Below are 19,631 nucleotides of genomic sequence, written 5' to 3'. Positions count from 1 at the left end.
GGATAAAAAGATGAAGAAAATTTTGGATTTTGGAAGGTCTAGAAAAAGAGTCTTCGGCCTGCATGACTAGTGCCTTTCCTTACTTAGGGGTTCAGAACATTTTTTGTATGGCATGGGCCCCTTTGGCAGTCTAATGAAGCCTATGGATCCCTTTGCAGAAAAAATGTTTTAAAATTCCTGAGCTAAAATATATATAATTAGAAAGAAAGCCAATTAGATTGAAACATGGTTATCAAAATGCTGGGAAACAAATTTATGTTATAGTAACACATGTCCCTCTTTTTTAACACTTTAAATAACAAGGTCCAGAAAGAGGTCTGAGGACTACTACGATTTTGACACAATGATCATTTTTGACATCATTTTGCGATATCTGCTAGAACTATAAAGTGATATGAAAAATAAATGTGATTTCTCTCAGTGAGAGTTAACAGGTACTACTAATATGACAGTGGTTTGTTGTCTACATTTATAATGGAAGGAAATGTTTAATTTTATTCTGGAAATAGTGCAAATTTTTTTTCCATTTCAAAGTCACAGACCTTCCCCCTTAAGTTCCGTTAGTAGGTAGACCTCGGGTTAAGAACATGTTTATTAAAGGATTGTTTCTAAGTAAAACATAAGCTATCAGAGATTATATGGACACCTACTCATACAGCATGGAGGTGACCCCACTGTCACTCTGGGAAGGTGTCCCCTGAGCTTGCTCACTACTGTAACCAGCACCCAGCATCGTGTGTCACCCAGAGCAGATGTTCAGTGCGCATCTATTGATCAATTGTATGAAGACAGGGTTGGAGAGACAATAGAGGGAGATTGCATTTGGCTCTCGAAAGTCCTTTCTGCCTTAACGTTCTGAGACTCTATGGCTCTCTGACAAATGCAGAAAGAATTTCACTGAAGCCAGCTCAGAGGGCTGCGGCTGCCAGGAAGTGACCGCAGGAGACAGTGCGGGGAGGGGCAGGAAGAGCAATGCAGAGCAGCGGGGGTGAAGGGGGCGGGTGTTGAAAACTCAGCAGTGAGCCCTAACTCCATCCCAGAGATAAAGATCCAGATCAGAAAATGGGGCTGCCACATCCAGTGACCACAGAGGGTAACCAAAGGGCAGAGAAACAGCTGAGGCTGCCCAGCTGTTTTATTCTGCTGCATGTCTATCAACAAGGGGGATGGACAGGAAGTTCATTCATCAAGATTCTGGTTCATAATTCTCTTGATGAGGAGATTATTTGTAAGCCTAAAGTCTTTTTGTGTTTCTGACCAAAGTCATCAGTGGTAAGTGTTGATTGAGGGTGTTCCCCACCCCTACCCCCTAGAAAAGAAAGAAGGCTGAATTCACACAGCCTTATGAAGATTCTGGCAGGACTAAGTGTTAGAAACTAAGACAACCATAATGTAAAGCAATGGTTAAGGTTAATAATAGTAGTAAACTAGACACAGATGAATGAATTCATTTCGGTTGAGACATTTACCCAACTTAACACTTTTGTCTCGGGGGCCTCATGTTATACAAAAGAATAATAAAAATGGCTATTATTTTTAAAGTATGCCGACCACGTATCAGGTACCTGATGTAATTCTATAACGCTCACAGCGCGCCTGTGTGCCTTACCAGCCCCTGTGGTGAGTTAAGTGTTGGCTGCGCCACGTGATATGTCTGCCTAGAACCTGTGACAGGTGATAAGACCGTGATCTTATTTGGAAGAGAGTCTTTGCAGGGAAATTAAGGATCATGGGATGCAATCATCCTGGACTATTTGGGTGGGCCCTAAATCAATGGCAAGTGTCCTTATAAGAAGAGGGGACGACACAGACAGAGAAGACAGAGGAGACAGCTGCGTGCAGACGAGGTGCTGGAGCACTGAGTTGCTAACTCAAGGAAGGCCAAGGGTTGCTGTCAGCCACCACAAGCGAGGAGAGAGGCATGGAACGGATCCTCCCTCAGAGCCTCCAGAAGAAGCCAACCCTGCCAGCACCTTGATTTCAGACTTCTGTCTTCTTGAACTTCGAGGGAATAAAGTTCTGTTGTTTCCAGCTACCTGTCCTCCAGGATCTACACGAGGCTCTGAGGATCCAGGAGCTATTGCTCTACTATTGAAAACGGCCCATGCGACTGTGGCCAGTCACTAACTAGCTAGGACCTGGGTCAGGTACGCTCACCCCTCCGCTGCCTGACCAGACACATAACGTCAGTAATTCAAGTTGAAATAATCCTATCAGGGTAACAATAATTCAGTACAAAGGTTAATCCCATGCCTGGAATCAGACTGCCTGGATTTGAGGCCAACTTTTCCACTTAGTAACTATGAGACCATGGGCAAGTTATTTAACCTCTCTCCACACCGCATTTTTTTTTTCTTTTGTATAATGGGGAGAACTCAAGAGGAGTCTAAGGAGATATAACAACAGGTGTAATGTGGTTTCCTGTATGGGATTCTTGAATAGAAAGAGGACAGTAAGTAAAACCCAAGGAAATCTGAATAAAATATGGACTTTGGATAATAATAGCGTATCAATATGGGTTTATTATTGTAACAAATGTACCATAATAATATAAGATGTTACTACTAGGGAATAATAGGGATGCCTGGGTGTGAGGCATATGGGAACCCTCTGTACCAATCAATCTAAAATGGTTCTAAAATATCAAATTAAGTTAAATATTGTTTTTTAAGTCGGGAGAATAATAGTACCTTGCCTCACTGTGTGAAACAAGATTTAGAACAGTGCCTGGCACATTGTAAGGGCCATCGTTTACTATTATTTTTTTAGGATTAGTATCAAGACCAAGATAAGTGTGTTTTCTGTGTTCCACGAAACAGGCTAAATAATTTCTTTTAAAAGTAAGATAGTGCTATATTGTTAGAGTAAGGACGTCTGAAAATGTTATTGTAACTCTAGTTTTGTCTCACTGCAAAGCTAGGTGAAGCCAAATAAAGTCACTAAACATTCTCTTATACCTCAGTATTTCTTGGTTTTTAGGTTTTCAGACTGATTTCTGACAACCATCCTATGATCTGCATGCAGTTCAAATGAATAATCCAGCTTGTTTATCTGAGAACAAGAAAAAAAAATACTTGCAAATATAGCTTTGAAACATATCTCATGTGTTAAAAAAAATTGGTTACTGGCTTCTCTGTTTTAAAAGCACCTATATCACATTTTACCCTTTTTTTAAAATAAATCAAGCAGACTGAATTACAGTGACTCTTCCTTTGCTATGTTGATACCCCACAAGGTAGACAAATTATTCCTTTCTTATATATTCATGTAGATTCTCATCTCAATGAAAGAACAACATTTTTCTTGTTAAAGAATGACGTAAAACTGACCACTGTAAGAAGTGAAGCTTCTTATGAGAATGATCGTGTCAAGGAAGGACATACAGATTCAAGCAGAATCTTGAAGCCACACATCCAAAGGTTTGAGACAATAAGAAGGAAAGCAAATTTGGAATGAAGTGCACACTTTCTCACCCGAAGCAATGCTTCCTACCCAAAGAAGAAAATGCTGTTGTCTTAATGGGAAATACTCTCCTAGACTTTCTGCAAGCAACACTGGCTGATGGGTACACAGACAAGAGCTCGAGGATGGAATGCTGTGCTAACAAGAAATAGGCAAAGGGTGGACACAAGCCATACTGGGGTCCTCTGTGTCTTAAGGAAGTAATGTGCAGTGTTTCATAAGGGAAACCAGACTAGGTTGTTCAGTACAAAAAACATTTTAAATAACCAAGGTCAAGGCCTGGGTCTGAGTTTAGAGATTAATGAGTCATCACTACCCCAAGTTCTTAATCTGAACTATCATCTAAATGGACTCGTTTTTTGGACTTCCCTGAGAAAGAGAATTTTCTCCAGGAAAACCCATCTTGAAAGGTCTTTGAATGAGATAATGCATTCAAAATGCAGCAGGAAACAAATTAACACCTGGATTTTCTTAGGAAATCTGGCTACAATGTTTAAGTTTGATTCTAGGTCTCCTTGACAGCAGCCTGGTTTGTAAAATTTCATAAAACTTTTAGCATCTCTATTCTTTCTTCTAACACTTCTGAAACTATTAGGTGGAAATTTGGATCTAGGAATGCTAATGAGTACATGAAGAAAAAAGGCTTTCCCTAAGTAAATAATTTTTTTGTTTAATTGTTTTTTTAATTGTTAAACAAAGGTAAGTAATTTTTTTTTCACTGTGGGGCATCTTAAAGTGTGTAATAGGCTAATGAGCATTGTGCTTTCTGATATGGGAGTTTTGACCCTCTGTATTAACTAAACTATAGGAACATTTCACCATCAGGGCAAGGATTAACAGCTCTTTTCAGAGTAGAATTTGGGAGATAATACCAATATATTATTATGATCTAAAGTCCATACTTTTTTTTTTTTAAGATTTTATTTATTTGTGAGAGAGAGCACAAGTCAGGAGGAGAGGCAGGGGGAAAGGGAGAAGCAGACTCCCCGCTTTAATAGGGACCCTGATGCAGGGCTCGCTCCCAGGACCCTGGGGTCATGACCAGAGCCAAAGGCAGGTGCTTAACCCAGTGAGCCACCCAGGTTCCCCTAAAGTCCATACTTTATTCAGTGCTCTTCCTCCAGTGACACACATAAAAATAAATCATTCTATTTGTTAACGTTTAAATCCTGTCTTGCTAATCCTTAACTGCCTGAAGTTTAGACCCGAAGTCATCTCAAAGTTAATTTACACCTTGCAACAAATATCCAGTAATCCACTATCTTTTCCACGCTTTGGGGTGTTACTCTATTAACACTCAAGATGTCATAATTTTATCAATGTGTAGGAATATTGGCCAAAAAAACAAAAAAAAATTCTTCCAAAATATTTTCAATTAACACAAATATTCTTCTATCAAAAAACCTTCATTACGTGTGTTTTGGTTGGAATTTTAAAACTTTGAACTCCTTGATATGAAGAAAATTATTCACTACTTAAAAAAATGTTGAAACTACGGTTGAGCCCTCTGCTGCACTAGGCATCCATTAAAACCCAATGCCTGGTACACTCTCCTCAGCTACCTGGCTGGGGAAGGGACTATCTGCCAGCACAGCTTCAGCCAGAGTAATTCTGAGACAACAGTTTGCAGGACAGACAGGCAGTTTGCATACTTCCTCAAAGTCCCTCACATCTGACAGCTCACGGGAGGCGTATTTTGTCTGAAAGTAATCATGCCCAACAATATGTAGATACATTGCTTCATTTAATTTACATGCCAGTTGAATCTGCTTTTTTTTTTTAAGATTTTAAAAAGAGAGAGTGGGTGAGAGAGAGAGAGAGAGAAAGAGCACGAGCCAGGGGAGGGGCAGAGAAGCAGACTCCCCGCTGAGCAGGGAGCCCATGCGGGGCTCAATCCCAGGACTCTGGGATCATGACCTGAGACAAAGGCAGCCGCTTAACCCACTGAGCCACCCAGGCACCCTGAATTTGCTTTTAAAGGCTTTTCTCCTTTCTTCTTTTCCAATTCTTTTTTTTTTTTTTTTAAGATTTTTAAATTTTATTTATTTGAGAGAGAGAGAGCAGGAACTAGGGGGAGGAGCAGAGGGAGAGAGAAGTAGACTCCCCACTGAGCCCAGAGCCCCACATGGAACTCCATCCCAAGACCCTGGGATCATGACCCGAGCCGAAGGCAGACACTTAACTGACTGAGCCACCCAGACATTTTCCAATTCTCGAGATATCACCAGGTTAACAACATTTTGAATAGCTTATTAGAATAATTTATTGGTTAGCCTCTGTAACAATTAGAGCATTTGATGATGGTCAATCCCTTTCCCTATTTGACTTCACATAAACTTAGTGGTAGGATTCAGTGAGTGGGCATCAACAACAAGGAGAAAAGTCCATCAAATGGGAGCTGAAAGTAGTAAATCCTCTACTGACCTCCTCAAGGATATTCCTTAAACATAATTGTTGGTGACCATTTCTCCCACTTTTTAGAAAATAAAAACTTCTCTACTGTTGCAGTTGCATAAGTTACATCTTCAAGGTCAAAAAAGTTTCAGAATCCTTCCACTTTGCAAGATTTTTTAAAAATTAAAATATGGCTCATTTCACCTGCCTTCTTACTACAGTGGCCTAATAAGGAATGTATTTTTAAAAAATCTGTTAGGGCAGACTCTTTTGCTATTGAAACTCACCCCAATTGTCTGCCTGTGCAGCTAGAGAGGACTGTGAGACCATGGGGATTTTCCAGGCTTTCTTTTGCTCCTCCAATGCCAAGTCATGGGGAATTCGAGAACAGAGGTGCCAGCTAATCGGACTTTCACCGAGCTGAAGGAATGTTAACAATATAAGTATGTAGATAGTCTCACCATGGAGCACTTGCCTGCATAGTTCTGACCCTTCTGTTCTGCCACAGAATACCTTTTGCACAGTTACGATTCCACATGACTCCCCAGGTCATTAGGGTCAACTAGAACTGACCAGGACTCTTACTGTGGGCAGACATCATCCAATATGTCTATGACGTGTCTGGAGAAACCTGTTGATGGTGGTGGGGTTATCAAGTAGAGACCTTCGTTATTCTTGGAGTCTTCCTTGGGCCCTTGATTTCTCTCCTTCCCTACACGAGACCCATTTGTAAATCCTGTCTATCTTGGAAGTATGTCCAGAATCTGACCACCTCTCGCTACGTTCCTTGTCCGAGCTTTCATCATCTCTGGCCTCAACTACTGAAATAGCCTCTGATAGGTCTTCCTGCTTCTGTTCTTGTCTGCTCAGAGTGATCCTCTCAAAACATAAGCTACATCATGTCCCACAAAAACCCATAAGAACTTCCCTTCTCTATCAGAATACAAATCCAGGGTCCTGCCCATGGCCCACAAGGCTCTCCTGACAAGCTCCCCACCTCCTCTTGCCTCTTTGGCCTGTCTCCTATTACCTCCTCATACTCATCCACCCTGTCCAGCCTAATCTCACCAGCCACCTTGTCTGTTCCCAAATCCTGCTGCCCAGGATCTTATACTTGATCTTCCTCCAGAGAGCCATGTGTCTCCCTCTTTTACTTCCCCAGGGTGTTGCCTAATGCCACCTTATCAGAGACTTCTCTGGCCACCCCACCTCAGTCATTTTTTAACCCCTTACTACTCTTCATGTTTCTTAGCATGTATCACTGCCTGACATCTTTGTTTGTGGGTTTATTGTCCATCTTTCCCAGGAACATAAGCTCTGTGAGGCAGAGACTTCGTCAGTTTAATCAATACCGTATTTCCAGAATAGTGCTTGGAACATAGTAGGATCTCAATAGGTAGCTGCTGAATGAATAAGTGAATGAATGAATGAATGAATGAATCAGAGTCCATTTTTACCAGTAATACCACTGTCCATTGCAGTCCCAGAAATAAGACATGGTGCTCATCAGAAAAAAAATATTTGTTTAAAACCAAGAAATCTTAACTTCTGGTTAGACTGTTTGAATTATCTTTTAAAAAGAAAAAAAAATGCTTAAGCAGTTTTGCAAGCTGTGAATGAGCAAATCACTTTGCAATCTGTGTGTTCATATGGACCTCTTGCCATGGCATACCATTCACTGCATAGATGGGAAAATAGGGCACAAAGAGAGTTCTGAATCAAGTTAGAATAAACTCATATTCACTGAGATTTTATGAAAAATCTTGTCTTTGGAATTTTTCCACAAACTAAAGTGCAGAAGAAGATCAGTTCTTTTAGACTTCAAAATCATTTCCAAAACCTGAAGTCAATGAGTTTCTCCAGCAGGCCTCACATACAAGATGTACCCCAGACTTGCCAAGTAAGAACTCTCTTCCTTTAACTCAGTGTGACTGAGTACTGAACTCCAGAGTTGGGTGGAGAGGGACTGCCTTGGAGGAGCAGGAGTTAATCCTGAGTCATTTCCTGGCCACAGGACATGCCTGTGACCGCCCTCTCCTGGACCCGATGCCAGGCCTGGCTCTGGCAAGCGGTGTCACCTTCCTCCGAAGGCCTGGGCAACAGGCTTTGTTTCATTTGTTTTTAAGTGATTTGTATCAGACTTCAATCAGAGAAAGAATACTAAAGGATTGTGTGATCTAGGACCACATTTCTGTCTCGTTTTTTGGTGGTGAATGATCCACGGGATGAACAACAAAACAAACCGAAAGGAAGACAGCTGAACACAGAGCCAGAGTTGGAACACGGAGTCTAGAGATTGAGAGACAGACATGTCTAAAGGTTCCCTGGAGAATTTCTTTTCTTGCTCATCGCTGCTTGATGATTCTATGAACATCTTTTATCCATCAGGAGGCAGTTTGCCTGGTGACGTTAAGTTTGGGGTGGAGGGAGCATTCTGTCTCCAAGGCTCTGTGCCTGAGCAGCTCTGTGACACTGGTCAGTTCACAAAGCTTCTCATGCCTCAGTCTCCTCATCTGGTAAATGGAAATAAAGTAATCCCTACTTCATAGAGGTATTATGAGAATGAAATAAGGCAATATTACCAAATGTTTAACAGTGCCCAGCACATGGGAAGACCTCAATAATGCTAACTACAGTAAACATGAATCCTGAGTGAAATCAGAGCGGGTTTGCCATGAAAGGGATGAAGTCCCACCTTGTGCAGGTGTCTGGGAGTAGCTGGCGGCAATAGGCAGCTCCAACTGAGGACAGAAGCCAGATAACTATCAGGAAGCATTTCTGGTGAACTGCCTGCCTAAGGAGATATCAAGAAGAACAGACCTAGAATCTCCAAGTCTTCCATAGTTTGTCATGTTTTTTTTTCTTTCCTTCTCATTTTAACTAAATAGACCCTTTTGTACCCAATTTATTTCCAATTCTGCATTCCTTTTTTTTTTTTTTAAGATTTATTTATTTGAGAGAGAGAGAGCATGTGAGCAGGGAGAGGGGCAGAGGGGAAGGGAGAGAGAGAATCCTCAATCAGACTCCCTGGTGAGCGCAGAGCCTGATGTGGGCTCCATCTCACAACCCTGACATCACGACCTGGGCCAAAATCAAGAGTTGGACACTTCACCGACTGAGCCACCCAGGCACTCCTGCATTCCTTTTCTTAAAGAGGGCACCCCAAATCATTTACTCTTTAGACCTTTCACAACTGGATTCATCCCAGAATGATATAATTAAATCTTCACCATAATCTTGAAAAGTGGATACTATCACTATTTCTCAGACTGGAAAGTGCTCAGAGATCAATGGCAATCCCAGTGATATACAATAGAACTTGGCAGGGGTGCAATTTGAGCCCAGGTCTCTCTACATACAAAGTGTAACTTCTTTCCACTACACCCAACTTCCTGACATCATGAGCATCATGAAGACTTCAAAAATAGAGCTCCAGATGCAAACCGAACCCATGTTCACAACGCCATTATTCACAATAGCCAAAAGGTGACAAACTCAAGTGGCCAGGGACAGATGAGTACATAAACAAAGTGTGCTTTATCCACACAACGGAATATTATTTCTGAAAGAGGAATGAAATTCTAAAGCATGTGGATGCCTCGAAAACCTTATGCTAAGTGAAATAAGCCACACATAGAAGGCTTTATTTTATGATTCTACTTACAGCGAGTTACCTAGAGTAGTCAAATTCATAGAGATAGAAAGACTGAGTGGGGGTTGGCAGGGGCCAGGGACACAAGATGTTATTGTTTAATGGGTACAAAGTTTCGGTTTGGGATGATAAAAATTCTGGAGATGGATAGTGGTGAAAGTCACACAACAATGTGAATGTAATTCATGCCAATGCATTATACACTTAAAAATCATTACCCTGATACATTTTATGTTTTGTATATTTTACCACAATAGAAAAAGTGAACTCCAGACTAGAATGGAAGACCTGGGCCACAAAAAATTTCTCTAGCACTTAATACATTGTGGGCATTATTCACTAGGATGACAGGAGACTGGTCCATATTCTCTTTACAAGAATTTTTTTGAAAGCCTTGAAATATGAAGGTATCATATTTCAAGTGGATACAAAGGTATCCACTTTGAGATTCTGCACTTTGCAAATTACACACATCCTTAAGTCAGACATAGCACGCCACAAGCCACCTGCCCCGCATCGTATCACACACATGATACATCAGGGTCAGACCCTAAGACGAAGCATCCATTCCCACTGTCTTCTTCCAGCTACTCACTGTGAAACATTTTCCTAGAAGGACAACTAGAGGTAGACCTGTCACTGGTACTTGAAATAAAGCTGGTAACACAGCAAGACCATTCCCAAAGCTGGCAGTCCTCACTAAGGTCCCCAGGGTTTGAATTGGATACCAGCCAGGTCTACTCCGGAGCGTTTCGAGGTGCCCTGGGGCTGGCCCAGCCGGGCCCTAGATTATCATTCTCTGATGTTGATGAGTGGCTACATCAGGAGAGACCCAAACCAATTACAGTGGGTCAGATGGGTTCGCATGGCTTCCTGAAGTCAGGGCTCCGCTGAAGACAGCCCGTTGCTAAATCTCAGAAGCAAAGGCTCATTGAAGGGCAGAGTGCAGAAGTGGCTCCCTGAGCTGTGTTACTGCCCCTCGTCCCCGCCCCGGCTCAGACCCTTTGAAGAAGGTCAGACCCCTGGAGGAAGTCAAAGCCCCCAGGCTGGGGTTATGAGCAATCAGGACAGTATAAGTCTATCTGTGAGCCTGACCAGCCTGTGTAAAAATGTACATGGTGTGACAGGATCTCTTGATTTTAAAGAATAGAGACTCCTCTGACCACCTATAAGTAATGGGAATTATTTATAAGGATACATGTGGCCCTAAAAGAGACAGGATCCTGGGAGACCCAGGAAGAGCCAGGCCTCAGAGAGATCCGATCTGGAAGGGCATTTGGGATCCATAGCAATTCTCAGCCTGGGTCATTCTCCCTGACAGAGGGAGTTTGCCAACCTGACTCTCGTGCCCTGTTTATGTGGCTCAGGGACGCTTCTCTGCTGCTTTGACTATGACGCTCTCGGCCCACCACCTCATCTTCTGCTCATTATAGCTTTCCTCCGCCTTGGGCCTCTTCCTACTTGCACCTCCTTGTAGCTGCCAGTTCCTCCTGCCATTGATCCCCTCCTGAAGCGTCATGTTCCCTCCAACCTGATGTCCATTCCCTGTTAGCTTTTGTTCCCAATACCAAACTCCTAATTTTTAGTCTGTATTTCCCAGTTCCAATTCCATATGCGAAGGAACAGAGGTAATTAATCTGGGTGCCTTTGATAAGGGGACACAGTTTTCATCCAGGGTACCTTATGGGGTGCCGGTCAGCTCATGGAACAACTCGGGCCACCTCCCTCCACAGGGTACAGAGGATGGGTACTTTCCAGAAGAAGGTACCAGGTGCATCATTTTCAATGAGCAAGAATGTTTTCTCTATACCTTATAGCCTGTTACAAATTTTCAGAGAGGTGCCCAGGTGAAAACAGAGTGGATGGACATTTTCTTGTAGCATTGTTCTACTTTGTATTTTCTCTTAAATATTTTTTTCCATCCTGCCTTTTAAGCTTTTTCTCAGCTTTCATCACAACCCAAGCAAAAGGGACACCTTTTCCTTCTTCTAATTGCATTATATAGCTTCCAAATCATTCATTCATTTACTTATCGATTTATTCAATATCCATGGAGGGTCTGCTTATAAGAGGTAAAATTCTAGACAATGAAGACATAAAATTCATCCATTTACTTGATAAATATTAATTGACTACCTGCAAAGTATCAGGCTTACGCCGTTTGCTGGGAATATGAAGATACTAAGACATAGTCCCTGCCTGATGTGTAGTAAGAATTCAGCAAATACTTGTTGAATAAGCAAGTGCCTTAAAGGAGCTCCCAGCCTCGTGGGCAAGAGAGGCAAGTGTTAGGCAATTACAAGCAGAGTGAAAAGGGCCATCTGGAGAAAGTCTGCAGGAAGAGGCCTGGAGAGACCATGAAGGTCCTCCTGTGGGCACTCAGGCCTCTGCTGAGACCTGGAAGTGAGCTGAGTTAGCCAATGAGAGGACTGAAGTGAAGGCGGGAGCCCCCAGGCATCACAAATGGCGCGGGCAAAGGCGTGGAAGTAGGGGAGGGAATGAATATCGAGGGGTCACAATTGGAGACAGCATAAATAAAGGCGGCAATTATGATTTTGAGAACTGGGAGGGAAGTCTATACATGGTATAGTACAGGGTCCTCCATTTAAACACAGGGTCGAATTGAGCATCTGCAATTCCTCTCGGACCTTGCTGCTGCTGTCTGCATCCAGCTGGCAGAGGGACAGGAAGATGGTCTGGACCCGGTGTGTACCACTCCCACTCATATTCCCTCGGCAAGAGCTAGTCGTTAGAATTGTCTTAACTGCAGGACAGGCTGGGAGAGGTAGTCTAACTGTGCTCCCCGGAAGAAGAGATTTTTGGTGGCAGCTAGAACCTTAGAGAAAAGGTTCCAGGAAGTGGTCATATCCAGAGTTGTACTGGCATCCTTGACCCCAGCTTATTCAAAGTGCCTGACCCTGGTTGCCAGGGAGGTCAGTGGGCAGACAGACAACTCAGTGACCAGAGCAACACTGGTCTGTCCAAGCTACTTCCGACAGTTTTGTGGGGTGTAAGATCTTACCTTCCAAAATGAGATTTGACAACTATGTGTTCCATCTATAGAAAAAGGCGGATTTCAGGAAGAAAATTGTCAAGAACTGTGAAGGGCTTGAGATTTTCCTTGCAGGCTAACAAGTTAGCTCATCACAGATTCATGGATGCCGATAGCCACAGGAGGTGCCGAGGTCAGAGATACAGGCCTGTGTGATTCACAGCAATAGCAGTGGCCAGAGGGCAGCACTTTCTTCCACCAGTTCACCAAGGTCCGTTCCCACAAGGTGACGCAAAGGGGAAGAGGGGGCCCGTGTGCAGGCACATAGGCATGCCTGCTCCCATTGCGGAGGGTGACATGATCTCCATCTTCCAAAGCTGTAAGCAATCTGTTCTTTGCCCTACAGACAGACCGTATCTCTACCTTCAAAGGCTGTTCACGTTACGAACATCCTTGAAAAGAGAATCTAGAACAGAGGCAGTCAGTGCCTCTGCTTGCAAGGTATGCAGAAATGTGAGAGATACTTGGAGAATTGTCTTCCAAGAAAGAGGTTCCTTTTTAGCCAGGAGTGTTCTTCAGAGGGCAGCTTCCTTTACTGGATCCTCCTCCGCCTGACCTCTAGATGCTGGCAGACCCCACGCTCAGTTCTCAGAGCTCTTCCTAATCTACACGCCCTTCCTCATTCAGCTTCTCAGTCCGTTTCTTCTCTTTAAATCCATGTTGATGATCCCAAATGTACAGTTTACACTTCAACACTGACCCACTTCCAGACTCAGAGAGCGAACTGCTATGTGGCATCTTCCCTTGGTTATCTTCTGGAAGTCTCGAGCATAACATATTTTTGAGTCCCATTCTCCACACGAAAATTGGTCTTTCCCCAGGGTAACCCCTCTTAGGAAAGGGTATTAGACATTTGGTTGCTCTGGGCAAACATTTCTTTCTTCCATATCCACACCAATATTCCATAAGCCCATTCTGTTTTCTTTTCTTTTTTTTTTTTTAAGATTTTATTTATTTATTTATCAGAGAGAGAGAGCATGCGAGCGAGTGCACAAGCAGGGGGAGTGGCAGGCAGAGGGAGAAGCAGGCTCCCCGCTGAGCAAGAAGCCCAGTGCAGGGACTTAATCCCAGGACCCTGGGATCATGACCTGAGCCAAAGGCAGATGCTTAACTGACCGAGCCACGCAGGCATCCCAAGCCTGTTCTGTTTTCAAATTATAACATGCATCTGACTACTGCTATCCTTCTACATTACCATATCCTGTCTTAACCACCTTGCCTCTGTCCTAGACAACTGCCATAAATTTCTAATTGGCCTCCTACCTTCTAATCTTGCCCCATACGTTCTAACCTCCATGGCAGCCAAAGTAATTCTTTTCAAATGTAAATCAAATAATTATTATTCTGTTTCAACCTTCCAATGACATTCCAAACACATTTAGAATAAAATTCAAGTTCAAGGCGATGTACACTCTGACCTCCGTCTTTAAATCTGACCTAATATGCTACCCTTCCTCTCCCTTCTTGCTCTCACTGTCTTTGAAAATGCTGAGCATGAGGCTGTCTTAGGGCCTTTGCACTTTGTTGCCCAAGTCAGTTAGGGCTCTGTCAGATGTCAGTTGAGCAGAGAACTCTTCCTTGATTATCCTAAATAGCTTTATCATTTTTCTTCACTTTTATGACTGCCTGATTTAACCAGCAGCTTAGAATATATGCTTCATGAGTTAAGAACTTTGCTTTGCTCACTGACATATCCTCTCCTTCTAGAACAATACCCGGCACAGAGTAGATGCTCAATAAGCATTTGTTGAATGAATGAATGAATGAATGAATGAATTACAGCTAATATGAAGTACGAATATGGAGACAATATCAGGGGCAGAGATATTTTGTGCCTCAATCTTTCTTCTTTAAGCTAAATCAACTGATTTCATAACTGTATTTTTCTCCCAAAAGGCATATCTTTCAGCTCTTTAATAATTCTGGTTTCTCTCTACAGGATTCTTGCCATGTTCTTTCATGTTCTTGTGTATGATGGAGTTCAAAATTGAACATAGCCTTCTGAGGAGAACTGAGCAGTCTATAATTAGTTTTTCCTCTCTCCACAGGATTCGCATGCTTGTCTAGAAATACACCTTTAAAAGATAATCTCCCAGGACATACGCCCAGCCACAAAGAAGCCTGTCCAAGGTCAGAGAGTTTAGAGAGTAACAAAGCGAATATTTGATTCTTACCTGTTTGCAGTTTTTACAAATCTCCAAACTCTCTCTTGAATACATTGGGAAAAATATATAATCTACCTCATGAATTTAACCATAGATTGTATCTATTTTAAATTGATCACTCTAACTTTTAACAAGTAAATACCTGCCCTGTGCCAAGTGCTGAGCTAGAGGCTGGGACGGAGAGAAGAGCCCTTGGTCCCTGTCCAGAGGGACACGAAATCCTAGGCACCACCGTGTGTGTTTCCATTGTTGTTGTTGTGGAATTGTATAATCTGGCTCTAATTTCATTTTCATACATTATGTTTATTTCCAATATCACTTTTTAATTAAGAATTCTATACTCATGGAAAAATATCTTTCATCCAGTTTGAAAAACAAAGGACAGTGTTTTGCTTTCCCTAGCCTGCCTTCTATTTTAATTGTAAAACGATTTTTATTTTTCAGAGTTCCTTTCAATTTTCTGCAAAGCATTTAACAATGGAATACAAAAATCTCAGGTATCTTCCTTTAGCTCATTTTTAAAACCTTCCTTTCAGATAACTTACATGTTTGTGTTTTATTTATCACCTTTACTGTTGCTACTAAATTAAAATTATTCTAGGAACAACTTTAGATTATATTTCCATTGCTCTTTTGACATTTTATTGATCAATATTTCACTAAAGATATTAACTTTCTCTAGGATGCAGAAAGACTAAGAGAACTCCCACAAAAATTTCTACTGAATGAATTTCCCCACCTTCTTGGTGATTGTACACCTGCCTTCCTTATAAGGAGAACAAGGAAGTAAATCATGTTGAAGTTGCTTTTAAACACAGCTTTCCTTCTTTACCTGTCCAGGTAGCCTGTTTTCATTTCAGTCTTAATGAAAACTTTTAAATTTACATCTCAAGTTTCTTTCCAAAGCAGTGTAAGTAGTATTTAACATTTTAACACCTCAAGAAAGAAGGACTTTAACGATGTTCAGCTTTGGTCTTATAATGCTGAAGGTAATTCATTTTTTAATCTGTCTGCACAGCGAGAACTGAAACGAATGGGGACTGAACTGCTTTGCCTGTTCTTTCTATTTCTAGGAAGGACTGATCACGTACAAGGTAAGACCTAAGCTCTCCGATATATTGCTTTCGTGGTATGCTTGACAAACCTGTCATTTGGTTCAGAAACTAGATCTGAAGTCATTTTTTATTTGATTTGTTCGATCGCTCCTTTGCCATTGAACGAACGCTTTAACAAATTGCAGGCAGAGGCAGGGCTGTTCCCACAGCAAATGCTCTAGGCTTCAGGTAAATAAATACAAAGGTTGCATGGGCATCTTAATGAGGAGAATTAAACAGCTTTACTACACAATAGGGCTCCTTAATACCTTCGTGACAACCATCTTGGTAACTTTTCTGGCAATTCTATTGACAAGGGCTTCCACTTAAAAGGAATAATCTCGAGAAAGAAGAACTTACTTTAAAAATTAAAAAATCATGCGTTTAAGAGACTCATTTTTTACTGGTTGCAAATAATTTTCAAAAATTAAAGTGGGTGATAGTGAATGAGGATAATAAACATAATGAATGGTCCTAAGTTTGTGAATGTTGAGATATTTGTATATTTTAAGGAAAAAAAAAAGGTCACTTTTGGCTAAAAAGACATACCTATTCTCAATGTGACAGACATAAAATAAGAACTTTTTAACGAGTTGCTAATGTTTTAAGGACTGATCTTTGGAGGCTAACACCAACTTTGATGTTGCTTCGTTCAAGTACTTTAAGAACTAGTCTTCTTTCTCGTAAATGGAAACGACTGCGCGTGTGCTGAATCCCTGTCTTGCTGGGTTTAAACACAGGCGGCTGTGCCATGGGAGGTGCAGAGACCTGTGAAGACTGCTTACTCATTGGACCTCAGTGTGCCTGGTGCTCTCAGGAGGTAAACAAACAACCTCAGCATGTTGGTAAAACTGCAGTTACGGGTTCCATGGCTTCCGCTGTGATCGTTCTCCTAGCGTCCTGCTTCCCGTGGGGAATAGGAGTGGGACAAGGCAGGAAAGGAAAATAGAAGCATCAGTAGGTCGCAGTGTCAATCCTGTGATTACTTCCAAAAACAGCCTGCGGAGGTAGCGAAGGTCAAATCATTGTGAAAAATACCTAACTCGGGTTCCTTTATTCAACCTGATTCCTCCTCTTATTTTAAAGTCATTTCTCACTGGTTACGTGTCAAATGCCGAGGCTCTGAGTAATCAGAGATCATGGAGATGATATTTTCTAAAGTCAAATATACATTTGACTTCACTGTCATAATTGCATTCCGTCTGGGAACCAGGATCCTTTGGGAACCAGTGTTAGGTTCTAAGAGACGTCTTCTAGGTTTGGGTCAAATTTTACTGCTCAGACAGTACCCGGTTCTTTTAAAAATTAAGCTTTCATGAGCTTGGTGACTGTACCACACAGATGACAAAGCCCGAAACAGACATTCCTTATCTGATCAAACTGAAAAGTATGTGAAAGTAATATAAGGGGTGGGGGCACATGTAACAGGGAATCCCAAGTCACTGCCTCCTGTGACCCCTATAGAACAGTCTGTAAATGATTCCTGGTAAGAAAGAGCCGCCTTAACTCTTTCTGGATTCAAAACAATTCTCTGCCGAACCCCTTAAAGAGTATCTGAGCACAAATGAAAGCATACAAATGCCAAGTTCAGCAAGAACTGAGTAGCAGGCTCAAAGGGGAACGAGCCTGGGTGCCTGGCTCAGGAGGAGGTGATAACTATTAATACTCAAATTCCACATTGAATGTGTACCAGGGAGGAAGGCCTCACAGACACAGAGCACAACCCTAGCTTGCTCCCCCCCTACTGCCTTGACTGATGGGCCATACATAAAAGTGCAAAAGAATTATGCTTTTTTTGAGCTCATGTATCAAAAGTAGTTTTGAGAATATACCAAGAGGGAAAAACCCACATATTTTTTTTTTGTTGACTCCGTGAAGAAGACGGTATTAGATTCATGCCAGAGACAAAAAGCAACAAATCAGTCTAACTATATGCATACCTGTAGAACTTTTATTTCACTGCATTCTTTTTAGCATTCATTTAAGAGAGCTTCTTAAGTTACTACTGACAGCTTTACCATGGATGATAGCTGTTAGCCAAATCACTGTCAATTTTTTTTTAAGATTTTATTTATTTATTTGAGAGAGAGAAAGAGAGAGAGCACACATGCACAAGTTGGGGGGAGGGGTGGAGGAAGAGGGAGAAACAGACTCTCTGCTGAGCGGGGAGCCCACCGCGGGGCCCGCCGCGGGGCTCAATCCAGACCCTGGGATCATTACCTGAGCCCAACGCAGACACTTAACCGACTGAGTCACCCAGGTGTCCCACAAATTACCATCAATTTTTAAGGCCAGATTATTCTAAATGCACTCTAACAGTAGAAGTAGTAGAGGAAACTGAAGCAAAAAGTACATTAGGCCTCCGTTTAGAGCAGATTGAAAAAATAGGTTTTACGGTTAACACCACCTCTGATGCGTTGGCCAACACTGTGGTTAGAGGTGGTAGCAGTAACACTGTGCTAAGAAGCATCCCGAGGCCTTATCAAGACACTGTTTGCCTTGGATAGATCAGGGGAAGTTACAGTGTTCGTTATGCTTAGTCTAAGTCCTCAGATATGCACAGGTCTGACTAAAAGAGATAATGAGTTATATCGTAAAAAATCAATTTCAGGGGAGCCTTCACGGCTCATCTGTCAAGTATCCGACTCTTGATTTCAACTCAGGTCATGATCTTATGGTCATGGGACTGAGCCCCACGTTGGGCTTCACGCTCGGCGAGGAGTCTGCATGAGATTCTCTCTCTTCCCCTCTCCTTCTGCCCATTCCCCTACTCGTGCTCTCTCTCTGAAATAAATAAATGAATCTTTTAAAAATCAATTTCAGAAGAAATGTACATTTTCTAGTTGGTGAAATAGCTAGAGTGGCTTAGATTTGTAAGAGATGAGGAAAAACAATATGAGTATTGGTTCACTTCTTTCCAAGCATGACAGTCAATGAGCCTCAAGCTTGACTTTGCCTGGAGCTACAATAGCTCTGGAGCCGCCTTGACCATCAGGTAAGATGGGTCAATGGTGCAAGGTTATAATGGCCAGATCTCTGCCTGGAAATATTCATCTCACTGTCTCCTATTACCAAGTGGATCAGAAGGGTCCTGGGAAACTCCTGAGTCCTACACAAAAAAAGCAGTCTTTTATACCATATTCTCTTTTCTTTCCTTCTCCACCTCCAAATCTTGGAGAAAGTTCTAAAAGACCTTGAACTGGAACACTTTCGGACACTGAGTTTAAAGTCCCCAAGACGATGACTTTAGTGAGGTAAAGCTGCTATAGAAGTGTAATGATGCATCCACGAATTAAACCAGAACAGAGAGCTAGATGGCGAGATGTCATAATCTTTTGCCCTTTCAGACCTCACAGGATAGGCTCTCTTTGCCACCAGATTTGGTAATAGACACACTGAGAGCTAAGACAGTCCAGGAGCCTACAGGTCAACCCAAACAGATAAATTCATGGGATATTAACTCTAGAACCCAACTGTTTCAAGAATCTGGCCATGGCACAGAAGAAGCTTTAAAGAAGTGAATATTAAAAACAAAATAGCAATACCAACAAATAAAAGACTGTTAGGTGAATTCAACTGGATATACTTAAAAGGAGGATCCAATTTTACTCAGAATTTTACTGGCAGAATTCTCTGGTTATTCTGCTAAAACTTAATTTTAGACCTACAATTAACATCAGGCACATGGGAATATGATAAACTGAGTATGGCAAGATACCTAACTACCAAAACAAGCAAAAAAAATTTTTTTGTCTTATAAACAAATGGAGATTTGTCTTCTTTTTCTCTTTGTCTTTTTTTTTTTTTTTTTA

General features: G+C 41.9%; 1 protein-coding gene across 6 annotated transcripts in view; it reads left to right on the top strand.

Moving 5' to 3' along the window:
* The window catches only part of ITGB6 (integrin subunit beta 6), a 125,754-nt gene that overhangs the window by 34,598 nt on the left and 71,525 nt on the right, over positions 1-19,631 (top strand). For 2 of the 6 annotated variants that reach the window (XM_044381536.3, XM_057318132.1), the window contains 4 exons: positions 14,609-14,690; positions 15,170-15,222; positions 15,744-15,819; positions 16,560-16,639. In XM_044381536.3, coding sequence (XP_044237471.1) covers positions 15,759-15,819; positions 16,560-16,639 — 141 coding nt within the window. In that variant the 5' untranslated portion in view covers positions 14,609-14,690; positions 15,170-15,222; positions 15,744-15,758. Of the gene's footprint in view, positions 1-3,271; positions 4,162-14,608; positions 14,691-15,169; positions 15,223-15,407; positions 15,636-15,743; positions 15,820-16,557; positions 16,640-19,631 lie in introns of those variants that run through there. The other 4 variants (XM_048214338.2, XM_044381537.3, XM_057318131.1 and 1 more) reach the window with 4 other exon arrangements.

The sequence above is a fragment of the Ursus arctos genome, unplaced genomic scaffold (genome assembly GCF_023065955.2).
Source record: "Ursus arctos isolate Adak ecotype North America unplaced genomic scaffold, UrsArc2.0 scaffold_1, whole genome shotgun sequence".
NCBI classification, from domain to species: domain Eukaryota; kingdom Metazoa; phylum Chordata; class Mammalia; order Carnivora; family Ursidae; genus Ursus; species Ursus arctos.
Note: the sequence above shows the minus strand (reverse complement) of the source record. Positions and strands in the feature narration are given on the sequence as shown.